Raw genomic sequence first — 22,571 nt, forward strand, 5'->3', positions numbered from 1 at the left:
GTTGACCTATTGAGCCTGCACTGACAACAATCCCAACCAGTTCCTATTCTTCAAACCCCCACCACCACACCTCTCTCCTCTCCTCCAGGACCCCTGACACTAAGGGGCAATTTGGCATGGCCAATCAACTTAACTAGCACATCTTTGGAGTGCAAGAGTGTCCTCTCCCCCTCTGAGTGAGTGTATATCCAGAGATGGTGTCTTCTCTCCCTCTGTGAACTAGAATAAGAGTCTGATTTCGTAATTGCTTTAACTTTCCTACAGTCCACACACAATTGTTGGGTACCATCTCTATGGGTGAGTGCCACTCGCTGCAACTGACTTCAGTTATATCGTTTTGAAGTATACTTTCAAACTGCTTTTGAACCTGTGCCAATTTTAAAGGGTTAAGTCAATAAGGAGGTTGCTTAATTGGAACAGCATTTCCTACATCTGCATCATGTATAACCATTCTAAAGTTAAAAGTAAAAGTTAAAGTTAATTTATTAGTCACAAGTAAGGCTTACATCGACATTGCAATGAAGTTACTGTGAAATTACTCTGTTGCCACGCTCCAGCGCCTGTTCAGGTCAATGCACCTAACCAGCACGTCTTTCGGACTGTGGGAGGAAACTGGAGCACCTGGAGGAAACCCATACAGACACAAGGAGAATGTGCAAACTCCACACAGACAGTGGCCCAAGCCGGGAATCAAACCCGAGTCCCTGGTACTATGAGGGAGCAGTGCTAACCACTGTGCCATCATGCCGCCCCTACTACGTTCTAGTTCTTCCCAACTTACTAATATCACATGAACAAGTATGTGGGACTAACTCTTTCAGATCACTTTGATTGTTCTCTGCAAGGCTACCAAATAATTTATCCCAATTTTTAATAACGTCCTCGTTATCCAATTTAACTTGGGGAATGTCAAATTCAAAGTCAGCTGGATTCGGATCTTCCCTCAGTTATAACCACTAAAACCTCCTCCTTTTGCTCTCCTTCCAGATCAAAATACCTTTTAAGCATATTCACGTGCACACAGAGTTTTCCTTCTCTCTGATGTTCTTATCAAATAATTTACCTCACTCAATTTCCTTTCAGTTTGATAAGGCCAACTAAACCTTGCTTTTAAAAGGTTCACCTACCACTGGTGGCAGTACTAAGAATTTATCCCCACTAGCAGAACTACAAATTTTTGATTTCTTATCTGTTTCCTGTTTCATCGCATGCTGTGCTACTTTTAACTGTTGTCTAGCCAATTCACCTGCTCTATTCAACGTTTCCCTAAAGTTTGACACATAGCCCAATAATGTAATCTCAAAACACTCACTCACCACTTTCTTCTTAATCAATTTAAGTGATCCTCTTACCCCAGAATCAAAAATCAATTCAAATGGACTGAATTTTGATGACTCGTTAGGTGCGTCCCTAATTGCAAAGACTACAAATGAATTCCTTTATCCCAATTCTCTGGAAAATTTTGACAATAACCTCTCAACATTGTCTTTAAAGTTTAATGCCACCTCTCTAGCCCTCCGTGATTCTAGATGGTAAGTAGTAGATTTAAATTGTTTTATTCCTAAGATATCCATAACTTCCATTATAATCAATAGATATTGATTCCCACTTTTCATTTAAGGAAGAGGTCCCACATAATCAATTGAAACCCTGGCAAATGATTCATCAAATGCTAGAATGGGCATCAAGGGCGCTAGTTTTATCACCACTTGAGATTTCCCTATCACTTGACATGTGTGACATGACTGGCAAAATGTAACTACATCTTTACGCAGTCCAGATCAATAAAAATGTTTTTGTATTTTAGCCTGAGTTTTCCTTACTCCCAAGTGATCTCCTACTGATACCTCATGTGCTACTTACAACACCTCCTTTCTACACGCTACCGGCAATACCACTTGATGAACTTCTGCCCACTTTTCATTCGCCTGAATATGTAAAGGTCTCCGTTTGCTCATTAAGACATCATTTTTAAGGTAATAACACACTGGTACGCACTCAGATTTCTCTTCCATGTATGCTTTCTTTTACAACTGTTTTACATAGAACACTACAGCACAGTTTTATTTCTATATCATTCTGTTGTAACTCTGCCAGCTTTCCTGAACTAAATATATCCACCTATTCTTGATCTTTTCCAACTATCTGATCAAAAATTGTTTCTGACAATTGAACTTCTACTTTCTCATCCTCACTCTTTGATTTCCCCTCTTGTCTTAACCTGTGACCTTGTTACTACACAATCAGGAAAAATCCCAAGATATGCATGCTTCACCGGCTCAGTTGTTTGATTCTCCACTGGCTTTTCAACCACAGTAGGCATCGCTCCCATCTGTGATCCAGCTATAGGGTTGGCATATGAGGAGACACTGAGTAGACTGGGGCTATACTCTTTAGAATTCAGAAGAATGAGGGGAGATCTTATAGAAACATAAGATTATGAATAGATAAGATAGAAGCAGGGAAGTTGTTTCCACTGGCTGGTGAAATTAGAATTAGGGGGCATAGCCTCAAGGGGAAGCTGATTTAGGACAGAGTTGAGGAAGAACTTCTTCACACTAAGGATTGTGAATCTCTGGAATTCCCTGCCCAGTGAAGTAGTTGAGGCTACCTCAGTGAATGTTTTTAAGGCAAGGATAGATACATGTTTGAACAGTAAAGGAATTAAGGATTATGATGAGCGGGCGGGTAAGTGGAGCTGAGTCCATAAGAAGATCAGCCATAATCTTATTGAATGGCGGAGCAGGTTCAAGGGGCCAGATGGCCTACTCCTGCTCCTAGTTCTTGTGTTCTTATGTCATTAGCTAAGATAAATCGTATTCCTGGACAAGACAATTTCTTGATTATTCCTACTACCACTTCATCTCTCTTCACTGGACTCTCCAACCTTACCTTGTATTATGGAACACTACTCTTCTCACCTTGAATTCCACACATTACCACCTTTTCTGCCAATAACTCCTCTTATCATCAAAAATTGACTTGCTTCCGTATCTCTTAAAATTTTAACTTCACCTATTCCTCTTGGTGTAAGAGTAAACTTTACACACATAAATAAATTCTTTAAAGAAATTTGACACTTTCTTATCAATCAACTCCTGATCAGGCTGTACCTTCTTTTGCTTCTAATGGGCTTTCCTTTATTACTTTAACAAACTCCAATGGTTTATCCTGTTTTACCAGTTCAGTCTTCCCAGCACCACTGCAACTTTGCATGGCCTAATTTATTACAGTGAAAACATTTTGAGGCTTTTCATTTCTCTTCCACCCTCCTGTATGTCCTTTTTGACCTGAGGTACACTGTCTTTATCATCTTCTACAAGATCTTCTTTACCTTTACCACCTGAGTATTGCTCCTTTCCCTGGTTTCTATCCCTCATTGGCTGAAACTGATGTCAGAAACCAAACTTTGATTTATGAACTAATTCATAATCATCTGTCATTTCTGCTGCTAACCTCGCAGTTTATGTTTTTGCACTTCTAACATTTCAAGTTCAAATTGTCTTTCCAGTTTCTGAAGTTTTAATTCTCTCTCTTCCCTTGCCTGAAATTCAAGCAGTTTCATTCCTTTTTCTTGTTGTAATTCAAGCTGTTTCAAATCTTTTGCTTTTTGTTCCTCCCATTTTCTGCTGCAATAGCCTCCCTTTCTTTTGCTTTTTCTGCTGCAATTGCATCTGTTTCTTTGGCCTTTTGTTCTGCTAGGGCTGTCCTTTCTTTTGCTACCCTCTCTATTTCCTTTATTTAGAATTCAAGCTGCTTTAATTATTTTTCATGTTCACATTATTTCATTTGTAATTGAATTCTAGCCATTTTCAATGATTCTGACTGTGTTTCTGGCAATTTTAAATGCTGAGCTATCACCACAATTATCTCCTGCTTCCATACACTGTCAGGCAATGTCAACTGCAATGTTTTTGTCAGTTCCAACAGCTTTGTTTCGGTCTCCTTTTGTAAACTACCTTGTGTGGCTTCCTCCACCCCCAAGAACTTCTTAACCTCTGCAAAAGTCTTTATGCCACAAGGCATTTAAATCTGAATACAACATCAGAAAAGAAAACACCAGTATGCTCACCACACTATGATTCGGGATTATTGAACTCAAAGACAACCAAGAGATGTAGATTTTACCCCCATGAGAGACATTTTCTCTTCCACTTTTTTCCATCAGGAAAAAGATACAAAAGTCTGAGGTCACACACCAACCGACTCAAAAACAGCTTCTTCCCTGCTGCCGTCAGACTTTTGAATGCACCTACCTTGCATTAAGTTGATCTTTCTCTACAGCCTAGCTATGACTGTAACACTACATTCTGCACTTTCTCCTTTCCTTCTCTATGAATGGTATACTTTGTCTGTATAGTGCACAAGAAACAATGTTTTTTACTGTATGCTAATACATGTGACAATAATAAATCAAATCAATTGTTATGGTTCAGGTTAGAAACTCCAAAGCTTTATGAAGCCCTCCTGAATCATAAGCTTTGCATCTTGGCTAGGATAAGCATGAGATGTTTCACTTCAAGTGTGATTCAAAAGACCCACTAGGGAGCTTTTATCAAAAAGTTTATTTAAGAATTTAGTCAACATGTATAGTAATAAAATTAGCAAGAACGTTTATCAATTATAAATAAGAAACAAAACTATTATAATGTATAACCGTTTATGAATATAATCATTAACAGTTATACATTGTGTTCCAATTAAACCGAAACACATAGACTAAAAAAAAAATTTTTACAGGTTTAACACAGCACAGACGCGCTCACATGATAATGGAAATTTGAGTCCTTTGGTTGAAGACTGCAGTTCTCTGTGTTCATTCCAAATAGTTTGAAGATAAGACAGCCTCCCAAAGCATCAGAGAGAGTCTAGTTTAGTCCCCAACAACAACAAACTTTCACCCTTCAGAAAACAAGATATTGTTTTCAACTAATGAGCAGGAAAGGGGAAAACACTTCTTTTTAGCTTGCCATCCTTTCCGAAACAAAAGCAATAAACTCAAGCCTGCAGCTCAAAACTGAAACTGAAATCAATCCTTGTCACCTGACCCGCCCACAGTTTTTTCCTTCTTCCCAACAATGACATCACCTAAGCACTTAAGACTGTCAGCACGAATTTAAAACAACTCTTAAAAGGTACACTAACATCACAATATCCAGAGGTGGTGTCTTCTCTCCCTCGTAATGAGTTTATATTGAGATAGTGCCCTTTATGAATGAGTTTACATCAAGAGACAGTGTCCTCGCTCTTTCTTGAGTCAGTTTACATCCAGGAAATGTCCTCTCCCACGGTGAGTGAGTTTATATTGAAAGATAGTGTCCTCTGAGTGAATTTATATCCAGAGACAGTGTCCTCTCTCTCTCTCTCTTTCTGTGAGTGAGTTTATATCCAGAGACAGTGCCCTGGGACACCTAGATAACAAGGACACTTATGTCAGACTCCTCTTTTTTTGACTATAGCTCAGCCTTCAACACTGTTATTCCCATGAAACTCATCTCCAAATTCCATGGCCTGGGCCTTGTCTCCTCCCTCTGTGACTAGATCCTGAACCTCCTAACTCACAGACTACAGTCAGTAAGGATAGGCAACAACACCTCCTCCACAATCATCCTCAACACCGGTGCCCCACAAGGCTGTGTTCTCAGCCCCCTACTATACTCCTTATATACCTATGACTGTGCAGCTAAATTCCAGGTCTTGTTCGAACCTGTGCATGAAGATGTCATCAAACCAGCAACAAAACCTCATAGGACCTTCAACTGATGCTATACACTAGATACATCGATGACATTTTCTTCCATTGGACTCATGGTGAACAACCGCTGAAACAACTATATGATGACATCAACAAGTTCCATCCCACCATCAGACTCACCATGGACTACTTTCTGGAATTGGTTGCATTCTTGGACACACACATTTCTATCAAGGACAGTCACCTCAGCACTTCACTGTACTGCAAGCCCACAGATAACCTCACGATGCTCCACTTCTCCAGCTTCACCCTGAACACATTGAAGAAGCCATCCTCTATGGACAAGCCCTCTGTATACACACGGTCTGCTCAGGTAAGGAGGATCACCGCTGACACTTCCAGATGCTGAAAGATGCCCTTTTAAGAATGACTCATCAATCGACAGTTCCGACGCGCCACAACGAAAAACCGCACCAACCTCCTCAGAAGACAAACACGGGACACGGCGGACAGAGTACCCTTCGTCATCCTGTACTTCCCTAGAGCAGAGAAGCTACAGCATCTTCTCCGAAGCCTTCAACATGTCATCGATGAAGACAAATATCTTACCAAGGCCATCTCCGCACTCCCACTTCTTGCTTTCAAACAACCACGCAACCTTAAACAGACAATTGTCTGCAGCAAACTACCCAGCCTTCAGGAGAACGGTGACCACGACACCACATAACCCTGCCACAGCAACCTCTGAAAGACATGCTGGATCATCGACACAAATGCCATCATCTCACGTGAGAACACCATCCACCAGGTACACAGTACATACACTTGCAACTCAGCCAATGTTGTCTACCTGATATGTTGCAGGAAAGGATCTCCCAAGGCATGGTACATTGGGCAGACCATGCAGACACTGTGACAATGGATGAATGAACATCACTCGACAATCTGCAGACAAGAGTGTTCTCTTCCTGTTGGGGAACACTTCAGCGGTCAGGGGCATTCAGCCTCTGATCTTCGGGTAAGCATTCTCCAAGGCTGCCTTCATGACACACAACAGCGCAGAGTCGCTGAGCAGAGGCTGATAACCAAGTTCCGCACATATGAGGATGGCCTCAGCCAGGATCTTGGGTTCACGTCACACTATCTGTAGCACCCACAACTTGCCTGGGCTTGCAAAATCTCACTAACTGTCCTGGCTGGAGACAATACACATCTCTTTAACCTGTGCTTGGCCCTCTCTCCACTCACATTGTCTGTATTTTTAAGACTTGATTACCTGTAAAGACTCGCATTCCAGCTATTATTTTGTAAATTGAGTTTGTGTCTTTATATGCCCTGTTTGTGAACAGAAAGTCCACTCACCTGATGAAGGAGCCGCGAGCACTCCAAAAGCTAGTGGTGTTTGCTACCAAATAAACCTGTTGGAATTTAACCTGGTGTTGTGAGACTTCTTACTGTGTTTACCCCAGTCCAATGCAGGCACCTCCACACCATGGGTTAATAGCCAGAGTGTTTATAACCAGAGACAGAGGTAGCGCATGCGCAGTGCTGCCGGGAGCAGTGGGGCAGTGGCGGACCGGCGCTTTCAATCGGATTCCATCCGCCGGTTTATCGGGCTGTTACCGGCCGCTTTCTCACTCCATCCCCGGCCAAACACCACCGCCTGTCGAGATGTATGATCCGGACGATGGGGAAGGTGTGTGCGTGCGGAGTTTCAGTTTTCAGTCCGCTCGGTTTGTGGTGGATGGGGGCTGAAAATGGCGGCGGCGGCGGCGGCGGCGGCCCTGGACCTGAGGCCGGGGTTTGGGAGGCTGTTTGAGGTTGAAGGGAGGCCGAGGCTGAGGCCCGGCCCTGGTACAAAGCTGTGTTCGAGGCCTCCCTCGCTGCCAGTGGTGTCTCTAATCCAGACACAGCTTGTTAAAGCCCATTTGAATGAATCTTTGGGAGCGCTGCAGACGAAAGTGCAGAACGATGCTTAATATCTATACTTTTAGTTGCATGGAGGTTTTCAAACTCCTTTGTCAACATTGTCAGTCAGCTGTACCCCAGTGGGCAAATACTCCTCTTGCTTCTGTGTTCAGGAGGTCCTAGATTTAGGTCCCACACTAGGGATATTTTTAAGGATATATAAATCCAGCCTGACACTCCTGTTGTGCTGCATAATCAGGTTAGATTGATATTGCACTGCAACACTGAATCAGCGCTACGTTCGTCACACTGATATTACGATCCAGCACTGAGGCAGTGCTACATAGTCAGGTTACACTGATACTACAGTGTAGCACTGAGGCAGTGCTGTATCGTCAGGTTAGACTGATACTATAGTGTAGCGCTGAGGCAGTGCTAAACCTGGTGTTGTCAGACTTCTTGCAGTGCTACATAGTCAGGTTGCACTGATACTACAGTGCAGTACTGAGGCAGTGCTACATAGGTTGCACTGATACTACAGTGCAGTACTGAGGCAGTGCTACATAGTCAGGTTGCACTGATACTACAGTGCAGCACTGAGGCAGTGCTACGTAGGTTGCACTGATACTACAGTGCAGCACTGAGGCAGTGCTACGTAGGTTGCACTGATACTACAGTGCAGCACTGAGGCAGTGCTACGTAGGTTGCACTGATACTACAGTGCAGCACTGAGGCAGTGCTACGTAGGTTGCACTGATACTACAGTGCAGCACTGAGGCAGTGCTACGTAGGTTGCACTGATACTACAGTGCAGCACTGAGGCAGTGCTACGTAGGTTGCACTGATACTACAGTGCAGCACTGAGGCAGTGCTACGTAGGTTGCACTGATACTACAGTGCAGCACTGAGGCAGTGCTACGTAGGTTGCACTGATACTACAGTGCAGCACTGAGGCAGTGCTACGTAGGTTGCACTGATACTACAGTGCAGCACTGAGGCAGTGCTACGTAGGTTGCACTGATACTACAGTGCAGCACTGAGGCAGTGCTACGTAGGTTGCACTGATACTACAGTGCAGCACTGAGGCAGTGCTACGTAGGTTGCACTGATACTACAGTGCAGCACTGAGGCAGTGCTACGTAGGTTGCACTGATACTACAGTGCAGCACTGAGGCAGTGCTACGTAGGTTGCACTGATACTACAGTGCAGCATTGAGGCTGTGATATATGATGTGGAGATGCTGATATTGTTTGGAGTTCCTCTCCACTTGGGGCTGACAATTTGTGGTGTCGATGATAGTCGTGATGTGGAGATGCTTGCGTAGTGGCTAGTGTCCAACAAATAAACCTGTTGGACTTTAACCTGGTCTTGTGAGATTTCTTGCTGTCCTATATTGTCAGGTTACACTGATACTACAGTGTGCAGCACTGAGGCAGTGCTACACAGTCAGGTTAGACTGATCCTTCTTTATTTCATAGAACGTAGAACAGTACAGGCCCTTCGGCCCTCAATGCTGTGTCGAGCTATGTCCGAGCGCCGGATCAAGCTATCCCACTCTCTATCATTCTAGTCCTTTCCTGACAGTTTTTGTTCCCATCTTATGCTCCATAATTCTTGCCTAATTGCATCATAATTACCCCTACCCCAATTATAAATGTTGCCCTGCCGTGTGACCCTATCCCCCTTCATGGCAATAATGAAGGACACTGAATTGTGATCACTATCTCCAAATTGCTCTCCCACAAACAAATCTAACACTTGGCCTGGTTCATTACCCAGTACCAAGTCTAATGTGGCTCCACCTCTTGTCTGTTTATCCACATATTGTATTAGGAAACTGTCCTGCACACACTGTACAAAAAGTGCCCCATCCAAACTATTCAACCTATAAAGGTTCCGATTGATATTTGAAAAGTTAAAGTCACCCATGATAACTACCCTGTGACCTTTACATCTATCCATAATCTGCTTTGCCATTTCCTCCTCCACATCTCTATTGCTACTTGAGGGCCTATAGAAAACTCCTAACAACGTGACTGCTCCTTTCCTATTTCTAACTTCAGCCCATATTACCTCAGTAGGCAGATCCCCCTTGAAATGTCTTTCAGCAGCCATTAAACTATCCTGGATTAACAATGCTACTCCTCCACCTCTTTTACCGCCTTCCCTACCCTTACTGAAACATCTATACCCTGGAACTGCCAACAACCATTCCTGTCCCTGTTCTAACCATGTCTGTGTAGTGGCTACAATATCATAGTCCCAAAATTTCAAAAATACTCTGAAATAAATCATTGCAAAAGACATTTCCAATAATGACAAACAGTGCCAAAAAAAGTCATATTTACAATACTTTCCTGTATTCTGTTCTAAGACATTCCATTCATTACAGTTCAGTTCTTCAACAAACTATACATTCGTCACATTTCACTGTGTGCTGTTTTTACAGATTAGCACACAGTTATGCAGTCAAGAGTTTTTTTTACAGTTACTGGTCCCTCAGTCTGCCTTGGTTGAAAGGCTTTAAACAATGTCCATAGTCAGGTTAGCCTCATACTGATGTGCAGCACTGAGCCAGTGCTACATTGTCAGGTTAGGCTGACTCCTATGCAGCACTGAGGCTGTGTTCGTTGTCACGTTAGGCTGACACTCCTGTGCAGCACTGAGGGGGTGCTACTTTGTCAGGAGGCGCTGTCTTTCTTTTGGATGCACTGAGTCTTGCCTGCACCCTCAGATGGGTGTCACATCTCGGCCTTTTGGCTAAAGTCAAATGTAGGATTAGGCTTGCGATTAGGTGTAATGCCTATTCTTGTCAACTTGGATTGAGTATATCTGGCTCATGGGGACCATAAATTGGATTCAATTTGAATTGGTGTTTGGAGCAAGCAAGGAGATGGATTAAGGGCAAGGGCAGTGCATACTGTGCATTAGCCTTGTAACTCTAAGAAAGGAATAAATATTTTTTAAAAAGTAAGACACTCAACTGCACTTTTCAGGGAAGAGCAGGGGAGCTCTGCCAGGTGTCCAGGCCAGTAGTTATCCTTCAACCAGTATCACATAGTTTATTTGACTGTTATCATATTGCTATTAACATTGGGACCTTGCTGTCAGGCTGCTGTATTTCTTACATTACATTAGAGTCCATAACAAACACAAAATGCTGGAAAATCTCAGCAGGTTTGACAGCATCTGTGGAGACAGAATAGAGCCAACATTTTGAGTCAGGATGATCCTTCAGCAGAGCTGAGTCTATAAAGTGCTTTTGACTTTCTTAAGGTTGTGGCAGGTGCTCCATAAATGCATGTCTTTTTATTAGTGTGAAGGACTTGTGCAGTTGCAGTCAAAATATGTGTCTTATTAGTTAGATTATGTTAGTTGTGTGGTGCTTTACCACAGAAGCAATTAATTCAGCTCCTTCAGTCTTCCAACAGTCTGGCTCCCAATCTGCTCAATCCCTTACCTCTAGTACTGTGATGCCTTTGTTCCTAGTGACATCCTGGTTGATTCACTTTGTATAGTCTCAATTTTTCTTTTTCAATTCCAAGTTTCAGAGTTTTTACCATTCATGCCACATCAAACACTATTAAGCCAAAGTTGCAAAAACATTTCGCTAATCCAAGATCATCTTTAATACAAAGATAATCTGCCCCACACCATCCCCCCCCAAGTTTTTTTTCCACAACTAGCTGGCTTTTTAAACCTCTTTCTAAATGTATTCAGTTGTCTTTGCCATATGACTCCCTTTCACATTGCCTTGCAAGCAAAGTTTTCTTTAAGTCTTCTCTTCTCCTAGCCCCAAATACAAGTTTTCCTCTAGTTTCCCTCTCTGAACTCATTATGTCCTCCTATGCTACAACAATGACTACACTTAAAGTACTTCCATTTGCTTCAAAAACTGAGATTTCCATTGGTCATGAAAAGCAAGTCTTTGTTTTGAACATGCAAGTCTTTGTTTTCTCGCAGCTTCTCAGCTATATTCCCAGTAAACTGTTGACCATCCAACTTCTCTTCCTGACCCACCATGTTTGGTGTTGAAAATGATTCCCACTCCAAAGTAGTATCTCCCTCCATTTTAAATCTACAGTCTTCAACAAACCTATACCCCCAATTCTCCCCATCCTTGAAAAACTACATCCTCTCTGTCTCCAGTCCCCCTTTCTTTGAAAGTCTTCATTGCCTCCCAAATCTACTTCCATCATTCCTGTGATTCCATGTATTATCACTCTTTTATACTTGTTGTCTACCCTTGTTGCTTAGAAACACCCTGTCTGGAGTCACAATTGCTGTCACTGATTATTTGATATTTGTCATACACAGGGTCAGTTGAATGGTTCCAGGCACTTGAATTCCTTGCATCTGTGATTCCTGTCTCTGTCTGCTTCCGTATTAGTCGCCTTCTTTCTGTGATTCTGAACTATCCAGCATTGATAAGATCATCTGGACCCCTGCTCATTTATACAGATAGAAGAATGAGTTTCCCAAGTAGAGGATCTCTATAGTTAAGCAATAATTTTAAATATTTCTCCATATTTGAGCAACATTTAAAAGTATTCTTCAAACCCATAATTGCATTGAATTGTTGCTATCAATTTAATGGTGCTTTTATAATAGCATTAAGTAGAGAAGTCCAGGATAATGGTTCAGCGACAATGAAAAAGGGGTGATATCCACCCAAGTAAGCATTGCCTTTCATATCGAGAGAATTTTGGAGGCATTGGTGTTCCCATTTCATCAATAATGCCCTTCCTGGTGGCACAGCTGACAGCAGGAGAAATGTGCTGTCAAAGTAACCTTTGAGTTGCAGTGCATCTTCTAGATCGTGCTGACTGCAGTCACACAGTAGTAGTGATGGAGGGATGTACATTGAACCCAGTGGCAGAGGAACTGACGAGGGGATATATTTGCCCTGTTTTAGTAGATAAGATGTATCTAATTAATCTTGCGTATTGTTGAAGAGATGCCAATGTCGCACCTATACTGAAACTGCTTGACTAGGGGAGTAGGTAGCTCTGGTAGACATGTCAGAGCTGGAGATGGAATGTTGGTAGGGCATGTAGATTTTGTGTTTATTGCACTCAGATCATTTGTTAAAATTACATGGAGTGAACTGTATAGGGTGAACACTGGTTAGGATGATGGGGATCCCAAGAGGAGGCCAAGTGAGGTCATCCACTTGGTACTGTTGGCAAAATCCTTGAAGCCCTTTAGACTTATTTCTTGCAGTCAAGTGCTGAGCTTCATCATGAAGTTGAAGTTAGGGATGACCATGCAGCCTTCTCTTCACATTAATTACCCACCTGGGTGCAGTTGGGCTAGGGCAACTGTGTTGCTGAAGGGACTAGGGTGGCACAGTGATTAGCACTGTTGCCTCACAGTGCCAGAAAGCTGGGTTCAATTCCTAGTTTGGGTCAGTGTTTGTGTGGAGTTTGCACGTTCTCCCCATGTTTGCGTGGCTTTCCTTCCATAGTCCAAAGATGTTCTGGTTAAGTGCGTTGGCCATGCTAAATTTCCCCTTTGTGCCCTCCCAAGTTAGAGGGATTAGCGGGGTAAATATGTAGGGTTACAGGGTAGGGCCCAGGTGGGATTGTTGTTGATGCAGACTCAAAGGGCCAAATGGCCACCTTCTGCTCTGTATAAAACCACTAGCTCCTATCTGAGGCCTACTGCTTTTGCAGTTTAATATTCACGTAACCCCATGAAATAGCTTCACTTGGTTGGTTGTTCATTGTAATATACCTGCTGCTGCCAGCTCATATGTCTATCTATTGCGAATTGAACTATACCAGACCCCTCTCTTGTTAAGATTATTTATTGGTTACAAGTCAGCTTATGTTAACACTACAACGAAGTTACTGTGAAATTCCCCTCCACCACAATCTGGTGCCTGTTCGGGTCAATGCATCTAACCAGCACATCTTTAAGACCGTTGAGGAAACCCATCCAGACACGGGGAGAATGTGCAGACTCCACACAGATGGTGACCCAAGCTGGGAATCGAACCCAGTTCCCTGGCGCTGTGAGGCAGCAGTGCTAACGACTATGCCACCGTGCCACCCACGATCAAGAAGTGAGGTTAAAGGTTGTAGTGCCATTCAACTCTATTGTTGTGGATAAGCAGCCTTGAGATTCTGTGAACCAATTTTGGGCTGCTACGTTTGTCCTTAGCCTGTCCCTAATTTTAAATACTTTCATTACCGTTTACATCTTTCTCTGATTGAGAATTGTTACAGAATGTGAATTATCTGTTCGTAAATGTATATTCCAGTGAGTCTATTCTGTATGCTATGGCTTTAATGTCTTTCCCGTGATGCGGATTCCCAAAATGTCTTGCAGACTAACTTGAGCCTAACCAATGTTTAACCAAATTAATCTTTCGCTTCTTTATTCTTGTGCTCTATATTCCTATTTATAAAACTCAAAATAGTGTTAGCTTTTTTAATGACTGCATCTACTAGTACTTTAATGTATTTGAACCTCTTGGTCTCTTTGTTCGCCTGTACCCCAATATTTTTCCATTGCATACAAACTCCCTTTCTTTGTTCTTTTCCCTTAAATGTCTAAACTCCCATTTATCCAGTTTAATCAGCATGCACTGTCTTTTTGCCATTTCATTGAACTTTGTATTTTCCTGCTGTCTTTGCATTATTTGTGCCAAGCCACCTATTTTTGAGCCATCAGTTGATTTTGTGATTGTGATTTGGACTTGGGCAAATGGAACTCATTGACGTACTGACAACATTCTCCTCCCCATCTCCATCTCCTTCCCTTGGAAAATATTGACACAATCATAAACAAAAGAATAGTGTTTAAAAATACATGAATGATAGCATGTATGCTTAGGATGGACCAATGTAGAAAGTATAAAGAAAATTAAACCATAATGTGTAGAAAGCAGATAATTTGGAATGGGGGAACCTCTGCAATAACATAAAATAATGGTATTATTAAGCAACTGATCATGATTCATAGAGTAGGCTGCTTCATAACATTAGCTTGCCAGGATGTTAGTGGAATCCTCAGTAGACCAAGAGGAACTTATTTCTCCTGCCTCTGCAACCCCCGCCCTCTGCTCTCCCTCTATCTCTCACCCATCTTCTGTGCGTTCTGTTGTCTTGACCCCTCAATGCCCTCCCCAAAATCTTACTTGCTCAAGTCCAACATAATGTGCCATTTGGTGTTTACTCCTGACTACAGTGCCAGCAATGAAGTTGTGGTAGGCATTGAATGTTTATAGTTGCTGTTTTTGCAATCAATTCTTTTTGGTAATGAACTGAATGTTCTGTGTTGTCATGTGGTATAGTGATTTACTGACTTGAAAATTGAGAATCTGTTGCTCTTTGATTTCCAGATACGCAATATGACGAAGATGATGATGAAATCACCCCAGATTTGTGGCAGGAGGCATGTTGGATTGTTATCAGGTAAATGGAAGATCTGGGCCTGAACCAAAATAGATGATTATCAAACAAATGTATTTTGTAAAATGATACACTCTACAGAGTGTTTACATAATTTTCCTTTTGTCAACATGACTCAGGTGCAATCTGTTGCTACTCAGTCAGCATGGAGTGGCTCAGCATGGATATTCACTAACATTGCCTGAGATTGGGCAATAAAAATGCTGATCTAGCCGGTGATGTCTGCATCCTGTGAAAGAATACAAAAAAAAGCAGGATACTGATTTAGAAAGTTGGGACAAAGGTGCAGTGGGGATATCAGGAAGAACTTTTTGATGCAGGAGTAGTGACCTGGATCTCACTGCCCATGATGGTGGATGGAAGTGAAAACCATCAATGATTTCCAAAGGGATTTGGGTGTACACTTGAAGAAAATTCAAGGAGGTGTGTGAAACTGGCTGGATTGCTCCATAGGGGGCCAGTGTGGACTCGATGGGTGGAATGGTAGCCTCCTGTGACATAAATGACTTTGACTCAGTGAAGCATTTAAATTATAGGCTGGTTTGGATTCAATTTCACAGGTTATGAAAAATGCTTTGCAATATGTGGTAGAGCTTGGAATGTAGTAACTGCTTTAGAAACTGGTTTGGTTTCTACCAAGGAAAAAAATGATCCAGTATAAGTTGAGACGGTTGATTATGAGATTGCCAGTGGTTTAAATGAAGTGGAGTTTAGTGTTTTTGTTTTGATATATACTGACTTTGACATCAGTGGAGAGATGAGTGGTGCAGAAACCTTTCATTTGTCTTTCCTCTTGTGGCCCCTGATTTTCATCATAGCCTTTCTATGCTTTCCCTACTTGATTGCGGCTCAGTGGTGAAGACTTATAAGCCTTTCAATTCAGCCGACAATGGCTGGTTAACTGAGAAAATGTTAATCAGGTCCTGCTGTTCAAATTTGTTGAATCTGAGGGAAACTGGGTTTCACAATTGCAGTTCTCCCTCCAGCCCCCTTCTGGAGTTAATATGGGGTAAATGTTTTCAAGGATGTCTATAGGCACCACTTTTTAGTGAGGTATAATTTTAATCTATACCAGCCTATGCAGAATGATTCTTTAGAAAATAAAACATCTATTCACTTTTTACCAAGGGTGACTGCATCCTATAGTGCCAGTTAACTTGGAGACGTTCTTTAATCATAAGATCTTTTGAGCTTGTGACTGCTGTTAGTATTTTCCCAGAAGTGCTTTGACTCTTTGCCTTAACTATTTTGCTTTTAAGTCATAATAATTATGTGAAAATCTGTCAAGCACATCGTTTCAAAGAAGACTTCTATGTTATATTACAAAGCTGGTGGGAAGGTAAAATGCAGGGTGAAAAATGATGGATTGCATGGTGGATGAAGGAAGGATGAGTTATTTCCTGAGCAGGAGGAGGAAACAACAATAGTTTAACAATATTCTGTGCTTTACCAAATAAATTTAAAAGCCCAGGATTTGAGTGCTATTTTCTCAGAGTATGGCAAATGAGCCAAGTGAAAGAAGGCTATACTGAACCTGTATTTAATTCAGAAAACTCAAAAGTGGAAAAAGCTTTGAAAAAGTGGTGTAAACTGAAGAACCAAGACTTGCCTATGAAATTGGCCAGTAAATATTTTGTCATGCGATGTTTTGATTCTCAGTAACAAGTTGTGTTGTCTTTATAACTTATTCTTTAAAAAAAAATTGGAATATTTATTTTGCAGTTCGTATTTTGATGAGAAAGGTTTGGTTCGACAACAGTTGGATTCATTTGATGAATTCATACAAATGTCAGTGCAGAGAATTGTGGAAGATGCACCTCCAATAGATCTCCAAGCTGAAGCTCAACATACTACTGGGGAAGTAGAAGAGCCGGTAAGCAAAGCCCCAAAAGAAAATATTCAATGGTATTTTTAGTAATTGAATTGTGTATATGTTTAATACATACTATTTCCAATTCCAGCCCAGATTCTTACTAAAATTTGAACAGATCTATTTATCCAAACCAACACATTGGGAAAGAGATGGGGCACCATCTCCAATGATGCCAAATGAAGCTAGATTACGAAACCTTACGTAAGTTTCCTTGGATTCATTGCAGAACTAAAGTCAATCTTTTTTCCAACTTTTCAAAAATAGACAGGGATTTGGTATGTTACATCTTACTGTTTTACAGGTATTCAGCCCCTCTCTATGTAGATATCACAAAGACAGTGATAAAGGAGGGAGAGGAACAGATGCAAACTCAGCACCAGAAAACATTTATAGGAAAAATTCCTATCATGCTTCGATCCACCTATTGTCTCCTTAGTGGTCTGACGGATCGTGATCTCTGTGAGCTCAATGAGTGCCCACTGGACCCTGGTGGTTATTTCATCATCAATGGATCAGAAAAGGTACAGAATTTGCAGTTGTCTCATAAAATATTTAGAAAAGTAAATAAATAAATATAAATAATAGTGTTCTAATGAAAATTAAATTGCTTTGAGACAGTTGTCTGTTCATGTGATCCAGGTGAGCACTAATCCATGAGTCAATTACAGTACTTTTTGTACAGTTTTTCTACAGTTGGTGTGATAAATATGTAGACATGCTGTAGATGTTGGGCTTATAGGGTAAAGGGCTTACTAATTAATACTATTTTGAGGACCAGGAAGCATAGGAGATGTCTGATTTAATATTTTCCATTCATTAAATATTGATACACACGGTACTCATTGGCCTGGTTCTGAAAAACTCACATGACTGATCAAGTATCATAAGTGTAATGTCTTCACTGCTCGCAGTAGCCTCAGCACAACTAAGTAAATGTCCCTAAGGGGGATTTGGTGCAGCAAATCGTATATGGTTAACTACTTCTCCTAGAACTGAGACTGCTACATTAGCACGTCCTATCTAGAAATATGTGCAGGTGCATTAAATAACATTTCTGTGGGAATCCCCTAACACAACTGCACAACACTGTCCATTTGTTTATTGATCTTCCTACAAGAATAACCATGCTTGTCGGACATTGCCTTTACTCTCTTGCCTCTTATTTCACACTTCTATTTGTGCTTCACACTCCTTTCCAATTTGCTAGCCTATCTGACACAGGTCTGTTTGTTAACATTACTTATTTATTTGTACAGACTGTTATTCAGATCTCATCCTAATTAACCTACATATCTAGTACCATATTAGTATGATGAGCATATGTTTCCTCTGAGCTGCACAGCAACCAGAAAGATCCTGCATAGTTCACGTACAAGACAGCCTCTTAAAATTACTGTCCAAATGTGGCAGTGCAATAAAAATTAAAGGGGAGGAATGTTTAAATAAATTGCCCACACTGTCCAAAAGAAATTTGAGGAAACTCAGCTTAAATGGCTATTCTGCATGATTTTCCTATCAGTGCAATGAATCCGTGGTTGTGCATTTGTCTTATTGTTTAATTGACAAGTGATTCTGATGACTAATGGGCCTTAACTTCTGTAGAGTGGTAGTCAGCATTGGATTGCAAATCTGTACCCAGTTACCAGTACAAAACTCTTCCTGAACAAAGAACAAAATCAGCCCGGGAAACAGGCCCTTCGGCCCAACAAGCCTGCGCCGCCATCTCAACACCACCAATCCCCCTCTCCACCCACGACCCCTGTCTAATGTTTTATGGCCATCCAGATTGAGGGAATCTGATTTAGGGACAATTTATTCCTGCCAATCAGCCTAACAGCACATCTTTGGGGTGTGGGAGGAAACCCTCGCAAGCACAGGGAGAATGCGCAAACTCCCACAGACACCAGCCCAAATCCATGTGTCTGCACAGCAATCAGCGATAGTCACTGAGCTGTCGTCTTGCCCGGTATCTGGTCCAGTTTAGGTACACACTAACGACATGAAGCACTAGGCCATTCCCGAACAACCACGAGCAGCCCCAGTTCGACCCATCGTGTGTATGCCCCTCATTGGACATGAGGCAGACCAACTTAAAACCTGTGAATGAAAAGAGAAAAAACATTATTATCATACCATATCCAATTACATTCCCAGGGACACCCCAATGCTAATGACCCTTAATTAAAACAATCTCCTATATCCACCCATCTCCAACCCAGTCACGTGCCTGTCTAAGTTACTCTTAAATGACTCTAGCGTGTTTGCCTCCACCACCTTACTTGGCAGAGCATTCCATACCCCCACTACCCTCTGTGTGGAAAAACCTCCCTCTAATATCTGTGTTGTACCTCTCCCTCCTCACCTTCAGTCCGTGGCCCCTTGTCCTACGTGTCTCTATCATAGGAAATAGCTTACCTCTGTTTACCTATACCCTTCATAATCTTATATACCTCTATTAGATCCCCCTTCAGTCGGCGTCTTTCAAGGGAAAAGAGCCCCAATTTCTTCAATCTTTCCTCATACCCCAGTCCTTCCATACCAGGCAACATCCTGGTAAACCTCCTCTGCACTCTCTCCAGAGTCTCCACGTCCTTCCGGTAGTAAGGTGACCAGAACTAGACGCAGTACTCCATGCGGCCTAACCAACATTCTGTACAACTGCAACATTAGACTCCAGCTCTTGTATTCTATACCCCTTCCTATAAAGGCTAACATACCATAGGCCTTCTTCACCACGCTCTCCACTTGCACTGCCACCTTCAAAAACTTGTGCACTTGCACCCCCAGGTCTCGCTGCGATTCTATACTCCTTATGGGCTTTCCCTTTACTATATAACTCCCCCCTACATTATTCCGGCCAAAATGCATCACCTCACATTTATCTGGATTAAACTCCACTTGCCAGGTATCTGCCCAATCAACCAGCCTATCAATATCCTGCTGTATTGCCAGACACTGCTTTTCACTGCCCGCCAATCCAGCCATCTTGGTGTCATCAGCAAATTTGCCGATCACACCACCTACTCCCTCTTCCAAATCATTTATATACACTACAAAGAGAAGAGGTCCCAGTACCGAGCCCTGCGGCACACCATTAGTGACAGACCTCCAGCTAGAAAAGGACCCCTCCGCTACTACTATCTGACTCCTCTTTGCAAGCCAGTTCTCTACCCATCTAGATACCTGACCACATATCCCATGAGCTTTAATCTTCTGTACCAACCTACCAAGAGGGATTTTGTCAAATGCCTTACTGAAATGCCTCACCTGAGATTCCTGACTCAGGCTGGACAACTTCCAACCATCCAGACAGTTGGGGTTGGGTCCAGGTGGACAATCGGAAGGGGGTGGTGTTTTCAAGTCGGGATGGGAATCAGGTGGGGGAGGGTTTGAGTCGGGATGGAAATTAGGGGTGTCAGGATGAGATATCGGGTCGGGGGAAGTTTGGATTGGGATGGGCAATCAAGTGGAGGGTGAGGATGGTGTCTCGGGTTGGGATGGGGTGTCGGGGAGTTAGTTCGGGATTGGGAATCTGGTCAGTGGAGGTTGGTTTTGTGTCAGGTGGGGGATCATGTTGGGGAGAGTGTCCAGCTGGATCGGGTTGAGGTGGGGGTTGATGGTTATCGAGTCAGATAAGCTTGGGAGGGTTCAGATGAGAGAGGAATCCAGTCCAGGTTGCGGGGATATGGTGTGGAGTGAGGAGTGTGGGGAAGTCTCATGTGAAGATCAATTTGGGTATACAAAATAGACTGAAGTCAGTAACTATTGGTGTAAATTTAGGCAGAACCATCCGAATTTAGCAATTTAACTTGCTTTGTTGGATTACAGTTGTCCAGGGGAGGTTAGTGTTTCTGGACAGCTATGGTGCAAATTGTTGCTGGGAACTTCTGGGGGGATTCTCCAGTGCATCTTTGAGATGCCTCCCAAATCTGATGCTGTTGACCAATGTGTTCTCATTAACGTTGCCTGGCAGTTTAACTATAGATTTGCATTTGATATTTTAATAGCAGTAGCTAGATTAATTTAACGTGCATTACCTGAAGAAATCTTAACTTCTTGTAATAACCATGGACAAATTTACTCAATTTTTAGCTTTCTGTCAACCACCCCTTTATGTTTGTAAAAAAAGTTGTAAATTCTTACTTATCGGGAGTTGTTTATCTGAGAAAAATGTTGTCACTTTCCTTGTCATTTTTCCTCACCCACTAAAATGGTAGAATTCTACAAGACCAAATAGGCACCACAATTGAAAAACCATGTTTTGTTTTTAACTGTTTTACTGTAGATTTGTTTTCATAGTTCATAACATAAGAAATAGGAGCAGAAGATGCTATGTGACCCATCTAATGTGCTCTGGCGTTCAATAGATCATGACAGCTCCACTCTTCTACTTGCTCCCCGTGTCCCTTGATCTCCCAAAAGGCTAAATATCTGCCTATCTCAAGCCATAAATGTATTCAGTGCTGGCATTTCCTCAACCCTTCAGAGTAGAGAATTCCAAAGGTCCACAATTCTTTTAACTGAAAACATTTTTCTTCATCTCTGTCCTAAATGTCCCTTATCCTGAAATTTTGTTCTAGTTTCCACAGCCACTGGAGACAACAGTTTATTCACTGCGTATTTTCTATGACTTTGCAATTCTTTGTTATCATTAGATATACTTCCAACAAATGGTATAGATGTAATGAGAGTCGCAGAAAATTAGATTGCTTGAGTTAATAATGATTCATTTTGGAATTTCCTAAGGTCCTAATTGCACAGGAAAAGATGGCAACAAACACAGTGTATGTGTTTGCAAAAAAAGACTCGAAATATGCATACACAGGAGAATGTCGGTCCTGTTTGGAGAATTCATCTCGCCCTACAAGCACAATTTGGGTCAGCATGCTCGCAAGAGGAGGACAGGTAGGAATTTTCATTGGTATGTTCATTGTATTAATTTTTAATGGTCTTTTGAATACTATTCTTAAAATGCTGTCTTTTCTCCGCAGGGTGTAAGAAAAAGTGCAATAGGCCAGAGAATAGTTGCCACACTACCATACATCAGACAGGAAGTTCCAATAATTATTGTGTTTCGTGCTTTGGGATTTGTGTCTGATCGAGACATTCTGGAGCACATCATCTATGATTTTGATGATCCTGAAATGATGGAGATGGTGAGTTTCAATATCGTTGAAAAACTTATTGTAACTACTGTTTCATGAATTTGTTTTAATGCTTTGCTGTGGCAGAAGATATTTTACAAAAGGATAATAAAAGATCCCATGCTTCTAACTTGAAAAAGAACAGAAGTGTTATCTCCAGTGACATAGCCAGTATTTATCCTTCAATCATCAATCACCATCCCAAAACAGATAATATGGCCATTATCACGTTGATGTTTTTGAAGCTGTGCAAATTGGTTGCCGCATTTCCTACATTACACTTCAAAAATACTTAATTGAATCCTATCTACCTTGCTTTCTAATCTAAAACACTCTTTTTTAAAAACTCACATGACCAGGCATCAGTGTGATGTACTTTAGAATATGTCTTTACATTTAAAAAATTGTATAAATGCAAATTCTTTTTGAAGCCAGGACTGCAGAGGTGAGGTGATCTATTTCATCGTTAAGCTCTCCAGTTTCATTACTTTTACTCCCAGGACAGCTGGATCTGATTTTGAACTAAAAACAT

The 22,571-nt window shown here is 41.8% G+C and overlaps 1 protein-coding gene across 1 annotated transcript in view; it reads left to right on the forward strand.

Moving 5' to 3' along the window:
* The first annotated feature begins 7,236 nt into the window (after positions 1-7,236).
* The window catches only part of polr2b (RNA polymerase II subunit B), a 38,313-nt gene continuing 22,978 nt past the window's right edge, over positions 7,237-22,571 (forward strand). The window contains exons 1-7 of the mRNA XM_080195025.1: positions 7,237-7,391; positions 14,953-15,025; positions 16,745-16,895; positions 16,984-17,096; positions 17,197-17,416; positions 21,642-21,800; positions 21,887-22,051. Of these exons, the coding sequence (XP_080051151.1) occupies positions 7,367-7,391; positions 14,953-15,025; positions 16,745-16,895; positions 16,984-17,096; positions 17,197-17,416; positions 21,642-21,800; positions 21,887-22,051 (906 nt within the window). The 5' untranslated portion in view covers positions 7,237-7,366. The remainder of the gene's footprint in view (positions 7,392-14,952; positions 15,026-16,744; positions 16,896-16,983; positions 17,097-17,196; positions 17,417-21,641; positions 21,801-21,886; positions 22,052-22,571) is intronic.

This window comes from Carcharhinus amblyrhynchos, chromosome 1, assembly GCF_965287045.1.
Source record: "Carcharhinus amblyrhynchos chromosome 1, sCarAmb.v2.hapA, whole genome shotgun sequence".
NCBI classification, from domain to species: domain Eukaryota; kingdom Metazoa; phylum Chordata; class Chondrichthyes; order Carcharhiniformes; family Carcharhinidae; genus Carcharhinus; species Carcharhinus amblyrhynchos.